This window comes from Trematomus bernacchii, unplaced genomic scaffold (genome assembly GCF_902827165.1).
Source record: "Trematomus bernacchii unplaced genomic scaffold, fTreBer1.1, whole genome shotgun sequence".
Classification (NCBI taxonomy): domain Eukaryota; kingdom Metazoa; phylum Chordata; class Actinopteri; order Perciformes; family Nototheniidae; genus Trematomus; species Trematomus bernacchii.
In genome coordinates, this window is record NW_022988128.1 from 1 (window position 1) to 7500 (window position 7500).

At 45.8% G+C, this 7500-nt stretch overlaps 1 protein-coding gene across 1 annotated transcript in view; it reads left to right on the forward strand.

The window, feature by feature from the left end:
- Positions 1-438: 438 nt before the first annotated feature.
- The window catches only part of LOC117475788 (metaxin-1-like), a gene marked incomplete at its 5' end in the record, with an annotated part of 11916 nt that continues 4854 nt past the window's right edge, over positions 439-7500 (forward strand). Inside the window, 2 exon segments of the mRNA XM_034122133.1 lie at positions 439-531; positions 6727-6909. Coding sequence (XP_033978024.1) covers positions 439-531; positions 6727-6909 — 276 coding nt within the window.

The window sequence follows — 7500 nt, forward strand, 5'->3', positions numbered from 1 at the left end:
TGTGTGTGTGTGTGTGTTTGTGTGTGTGTGGTGTGTGTGTGTGTGTGTGTGTGTGTGTGTGTGTGTGTGTGTGTGTGTGTGTGTGTGTGTGTGTGTGTGTGTGTGTGTGTGTGTGTGTGTGTGTGTGTGCTTGTCGTGTGTGTGTGTGTGTGCTGTGTGTGTTGGTGTGGTGTGTGGTGTGTGTGTGTGGTGTGTGTGTGGTGTGGTGTGTGTGTGGTGTGTGTAGTGTGTGTGGTGTGGTGTGTTGTGTGGCTGTGATGGGTGTTGGTTGTGGTGTGTTGTAGTGTGTGTGTGTGATGTGTGTGTGTGTGTGGGTGTGTGTGTGTGTGTGGTGTGTGTGTGTGTGGTGTGTGTGTGTGTGTGTGTGTGGTGTGTGTGTGTGTGTGTGTGTGTGTGTGTGTGTGTGTTTTTTTATTGTAATACATGTGTGTGTTTCAGAAGTTCAACGCAGACTACGACCTGTCTGCCAGAGAGGGCGCGGACAGCCTGGCCTTCATCTCTCTGCTGGAGGAGCGGCTCAAGCCGGCTCTGGTGAGGAAACGCCTTCATTAGAGTCTAAAGAACTACAGATCCCACATGCCACCTCTCATAGCCTTCATTAGAGTCTAAAGAACTACAGATCCCACATGCCACCTCTCATAGAGCCTTCATTAGAGTTTAAAGAACTACAGATCCCACATGCCACCTCTCATAGAGCCTTCATTGGAGTCTAAAGAACTACAGATCCCACATGCCACCTCTCATAGCCTTCATTAGAGTCTAAAGAACTACAGATCCCACATGCCACCTCTCATAGAGCCTTCATTAGAGTTTAAAGAACTACAGATCCCACATGCCACCTCTCATAGAGCCTTCATTAGAGTCTAAAGAACTACAGATCCCACATGCCACCTCTCATAGAGCCTTCATTAGAGTCTAAAGAACTACAGATCCCACATGCACCTCTCATAGAGCCTTCATTAGAGTTTAAAGAACTACAGATCCCACATGCCACCTCTCATAGCCTTCATTAGAGTCTAAAGAACTACAGATCCCACATGCCACCTCTCATAGAGCCTTCATTAGAGTTTAAAGCAACTACAGATCCCACATGCCACCTCTCAGAGCTTCATTAGAGTCTACAAGAACTACAGATCCCACATGCCACTCTCAGAGCCTTCATTAGAGTTTAAAGAACTACAGATCCCACATGCCACCTCTCATAGAGCCTTCATTAGAGTTTAAAGAACTTACAGATCCCACATGCCACCTCTCATAGCCTTCATTAGAGTCTAAAGAACTACAGATCCCACATGCCACCTCTCATAGAGCCTTAATTAGAGTTTAAAGAACTACAGATACCACATGCCACTCTCATAGAGCCTTCATTAGAGTCTAAAGAACTACAGATCCCACATTGACCAACCTCTCATAGAGCCTTCATTAGAGTCTAAAGAACTACAGATCCCACATGCCACCTCTTCATAGCCTTCATTAGAGTCTAAAGAACTACAGATCCCACATGCCACCCTCTCATAGAGCCTTCATTAGAGTTTAAAGAACTACAGATCCCACATGCCACCCTCTCATAGAGCCTTCATTAGAGTCTAAAGAACTACAGATCCCACATGCCACCTCTCATAGAGCCTTCATTAGAGTCTAAAGAACTACAATCCCACATGCCACCTCTCATAGAGCCTTCATTAGAGTTTAAAGAACTACAGATCCCACATGCCACCTCTCATAGCCTTCATTAGAGTCTAAAGAACTACAGATCCCACATGCCACCTCTCATAGAGCCTTCATTAGAGTTTAAAGAACTACAGATCCCACATGCCACCTCTCAGAGCCTTCATTAGAGTCTAAAGAACTACAGATCCCACATGCCACCTCTCAGAGCCTTCATTAGAGTTTAAAGAACTACAGATCCCACATGCCACCCTCTCATAGAGCCTTCATTAGAGTTTAAAGAACTACAGATCCCACATGCCACCTCTCATAGAGCCTTCATTAGAGTCTAAAGAACTACAGATCCCACATGCCACCTCTCATAGAGCCTTCATTAGAGTCTAAAGAACTACAGATCCCACATGCCACCTCTCATAGAGCCTTCATTAGAGTCTAAAGAACTACAGATCCCACATGCCACCTCTCATAGAGCCTTCATTAGAGTTTAAAGAACTACAGATCCCACATGCCACCTCTCATAGAGCCTTCATTAGAGTCTAAAGAACTACAGATCCCACATGCCACCTCTCATAGAGCCTTCATTAGAGTCTAAAGAACTACAGATCCCACATGCCACCTCTCATAGAGCCTTCATTAGAGTTTAAAAGAACTACAGATCCCACATGCCACCTCTCATAGAGCCTTCATTAGAGTCTAAAGAACTACAGATCCCACATGCCACCTCTCATAGAGCCTTCATTAGAGTTTAAAGAACTACAGATCCCACATGCCACCTCTCATAGAGCCTTCATTAGAGTTTAAAGAACTACAGATCCCACATGCCACCTCTCATAGAGCCTTCATTAGAGTCTAAAGAACTACAGATCCCACATGCCAACCTCTCATAGAGCCTTCATTAGAGTCTAAAGAACTACAGATCCTACATGCCACCTCTCATAGAGCCTTCATTAGTCTAACTACAGATCCCACATGCCACCTCTCATAGAGCCTTCATTAGAGTCTAAAGAACTACAGATCCCACATGCCACCTCTCATAGAGCCTTCATTAGAGTCTAAAGAACTACAGATCCCACATGCCCACCTCTCATAGAGCCTTCATTAGAGTTTAAAGAACTACAGATCCCACATGCCACCTCTCATAGAGCCTTCATTAGAGTCTAAAGAACTACAGATCCCACATGCCACCTCTCATAGAGCCTTCATTAGAGTTTAAAGAACTACAGATCCCACATGCCACCTCTCATAGAGCCTTCATTAGAGTCTAAAGAACTACAGATCCCACATGCCACCTCTCATAGAGCCTTCATTAGAGTCTAAAGAACTACAGATCCCACATGCCACCTCTCATAGAGCCTTCATTAGAGTTTAAAGAACTACAGATCCCACATGCCACCTCTCATAGCCTTCATTAGAGTCTAAAGAACTACAGATCCCACATGCCACCTCTCATAGAGCCTTCATTAGAGTTTAAAGAACTACAGATCCCACATGCCACCTCTCAGAGCCTTCATTAGAGTCTAAAGAACTACAGATCCCACATGCCACCTCTCAGAGCCTTCATTAGAGTTTAAAGAACTACAGATCCCACATGCCACCTCTCATAGAGCCTTCATTAGAGTTTAAAGAACTACAGATCCCACATGCCACCTCTCATAGCCTTCATTAGAGTCTAAAGAACTACAGATCCCACATGCCACCTCTCATAGAGCCTTCATTAGAGTCTAAAGAACTACAGATCCCACATGCCACCTCTCATAGAGCCTTCATTAGAGTCTAAAGAACTACAGATCCCACATGCCACCTCTCATAGAGCCTTCATTAGAGTTTAAAGAACTACAGATCCCACATGCCACCTCTCATAGAGCCTTCATTAGAGTCTAAAGAACTACAGATCCCACATGCCACCTCTCATAGAGCCTTCATTAGAGTCTAAAGAACTACAGATCCCACATGCCACCTCTCATAGAGCCTTCATTAGAGTTTAAAGAACTACAGATCCCACATGCCACCTCTCATAGAGCCTTCATTAGAGTCTAAAGAACTACAGATCCCACATGCCACCTCTCATAGAGCCTTCATTAGAGTTTAAAGAACTACAGATCCCACATGCCACCTCTCAGAGAGCCTTCATTAGAGTTTAAAGAACTACAGATCCCACATGCCACCTCTCATAGAGCCTTCATTAGAGTCTAAAGAACTACAGATCCCACATGCCACCTCTCATAGAGCCTTCATTAGAGTCTAAAGAACTACAGATCCTACATGCCACCTCTCATAGAGCCTTCATTAGAGTCTAAAGAACTACAGATCCCACATGCCACCTCTCATAGAGCCTTCATTAGAGTCTAAAGAACTACAGATCCCACATGCCACCTCTCATAGAGCCTTCATTAGAGTCTAAAGAACTACAGATCCCACATGCCACCTCTCATAGAGCCTTCATTAGAGTTTAAAGAACTACAGATCCCACATGCCACCTCTCATAGAGCCTTCATTAGAGTCTAAAGAACTACAGATCCCACATGCCACCTCTCATAGAGCCTTCATTAGAGTCTAAAGAACTACAGATCCCACATGCCACCTCTCATAGAGCCTTCATTAGAGTTTAAAGAACTACAGATCCCACATGCCACCTCTCATAGCCTTCATTAGAGTCTAAAGAACTACAGATCCCACATGCCACCTCTCATAGAGCCTTCATTAGAGTTTAAAGAACTACAGATCCCACATGCCACCTCTCAGAGCCTTCATTAGAGTCTAAAGAACTACAGATCCCACATGCCACCTCTCAGAGCCTTCATTAGAGTTTAAAGAACTACAGATCCCCACATGCCACCTCTCATAGAGCCTTCATTAGAGTCTAAAGAACTACAGATCCCACATGCCACCTCTCATAGAGCCTTCATTAGAGTCTAAAGAACTACAGATCCCACATGCCACCTCTCTCAGAGCCTTCATTAGAGTTTAAAGAACTACAGATCCCACATGCCACCTCTCATAGAGCCTTCATTAGAGTTTAAAGAACTACAGATCCCACATGCCACCTCTCATAGAGCCTTCATTAGAGTTTAAAGAACTACAGATCCCACATGCCACCTCTCAGAGCCTTCATTAGAGTCTAAAGAACTACAGATCCCACATGCCACCTCTCATAGAGCCTTCATTAGAGTCTAAAGAACTACAGATCCCACATGCCACCTCTCAGAGCCTTCATTAGAGTCTAAAGAACTACAGATCCCACATGCCACCTCTCATAGAGCCTTCATTAGAGTTTAAAGAACTACAGATCCCACATGCCACCTCTCATAGAGCCTTCATTAGAGTTTAAAGAACTACAGATCCCACATGCCACCTCTCATAGAGCCTTCATTAGAGTTTAAAGAACTACAGATCCCACATGCCACCTCTCATAGAGCCTTCATTAGAGTTTAAAGAACTACAGATCCCACATGCCACCTCTCATAGAGCCTTCATTAGAGTCTAAAGAACTACAGATCCCACATGCCACCTCTCAGAGCCTTCATTAGAGTCTAAAGAACTACAGATCCCACATGCCACCTCTCATAGAGCCTTCATTAGAGTTTAAAGAACTCCAGATCCCACATGCCACCTCTCATAGAGCCTTCATTAGAGTTTAAAGAACTACAGATCCCACATGCCACCTCATAGAGCCTTCATTAGAGTCTAAAGAACTACAGATCCCACATGCCACCTCTCATAGAGCCTTCATTAGAGTCTAAAGAAACTACAGATCCCACATGCCACCTCTCATAGAGCCTTCATTAGAGTCTAAAGAACTACAGATCCCACATGCCACCTCTCATAGAGCCTTCATTAGAGTCTAAAGAACTACAGATCCCACATGCCACCTCTCATAGAGCCTTCATTAGAGTCTAAAGAACTACAGATCCCACATGCCACCTCTCTCAGAGCCTTCATTAGAGTCTAAAGAACTACAGATCCCACATGCCACCTCTCAGAGCCTTCATTAGAGTCTAAAGAACTACAGATCCCACATGCCACCTCTCATAGAGCCTTCATTAGAGTTTAAAGAACTCCAGATCCCACATGCCACCTCTCATAGAGCCTTCATTAGAGTTTAAAGAACTACAGATCCCACATGCCACCTCTCATAGAGCCTTCATTAGAGTTTAAAGAACTACAGATCCCACATGCCACCTCTCATAGAGCCTTCATTAGAGTTTAAAGAACTACAGATCCCACATGCCACCTCATAGAGCCTTCATTAGAGTCTAAAGAACTACAGATCCCACATGCCACCTCTCATAGAGCCTTCATTAGAGTCTAAAGAACTACAGATCCCACATGCCACCTCTCATAGAGCCTTCATTAGAGTCTAAAGAACTACAGATCCCACATGCCACCTCTCATAGAGCCTTCATTAGAGTTTAAAGAACTACAGATCCCACATGCCACCTCTCAGAGCCTTCATTAGAGTCTAAAGAACTACAGATCCCACATGCCACCTCTCAGAGCCTTCATTAGAGTCTAAAGAACTACAGATCCCACATGCCACCTCTCAGAGCCTTCATTAGAGTCTAAAGAACTACAGATCCCACATGCCACCTCTCATAGAGCCTTCATTAGAGTCTAAAGAACTACAGATCCCACATGCCACCTCTCATAGAGCCTTCATTAGAGTCTAAAGAACTACAGATCCCACATGCCACCTCTCAGAGCCTTCATTAGAGTTTAAAGAACTACAGATCCCACATGCCACCTCTCATAGAGCCTTCATTAGAGTTTAAAGAACTACAGATCCCACATGCCACCTCTCATAGAGCCTTCATTAGAGTCTAAAGAACTACAGATCCCACATGCCACCTCTCAGAGAGCCTTCATTAGAGTCTAAAGAACTACAGATCCCACATGCCACCTCTCATAGAGCCTTCATTAGAGTCTAAAGAACTACAGATCCCACATGCCACCTCTCATAGAGCCTTCATTAGAGTCTAAAGAACTACAGATCCCACATCTGTAGTTCCTACACAACACTTACCCTGGTCTTTGTCTCTCTGTCTCTCTGTCTCCTCTCAGATCTATAACTCCTGGGTGGACTCTAAGAACTACGTGGAGGTGACGCGGCGCTGGTACGCCGAGCACCTCCCCTTCCCTCTGAACTTCCTGCTGCCCGGACGCATGCAGCGCCAGCAGCTGGAGACCCTGAGGCTGCTGAGAGGAGAGGAGAGCCTGGAGGGGGGGGAGGAGCTGGAGAAGGAGGTGAGGGGGGGGGGGGGAGCTGGAGAAGGAGGGGAGGGGGGGGAGGAGCTGGAGAAGGAGGTGAGGGGGGGGGAGGAGCTGGAGAAGGAGGTGAGGGGGGGGAGGAGCTGGAGAAGGAGGTGAGGGGGGGAGGAGCTGGAGAAGGAGGTGAGGGGGGGAGGAGCTGGAGAAGGAGGTGAGGGGGGGAGGAGCACATTTTTCTCAAAATCTGATTTATTTTCTAAATATTTGACTTTTTTCACAAAATCTCAAAATGGAGGGAGGTGGTGGAGAAGGAGGTGAGGAGCTAATGGGTGGTAGAGAGGGGGGAGAGGGAGAAAGGGGTAGAGAGAGGGAGGGAGAGAAAGGGGGGAGAGAGAGGGAGGGAGAGAAAGGGGGGAGAGAAAGGGGGGAGAGAGGAGGGGGGAATTGATGAGGCGTTTATGGTCTGCGGTGAGTTTCCATGCAGCAGATTTACAGGGAGGAAAAAGTCTCCTGCTGGAAACTGAGGTCAGAGGTCAGGAGGAGCTCTGCAGGAAACTTCCACATAGTTTCCAGAGTGCTGCAGTTTCTCTGTGAAAACATCTCATTACGGTGTGATGTGTTAGCAGC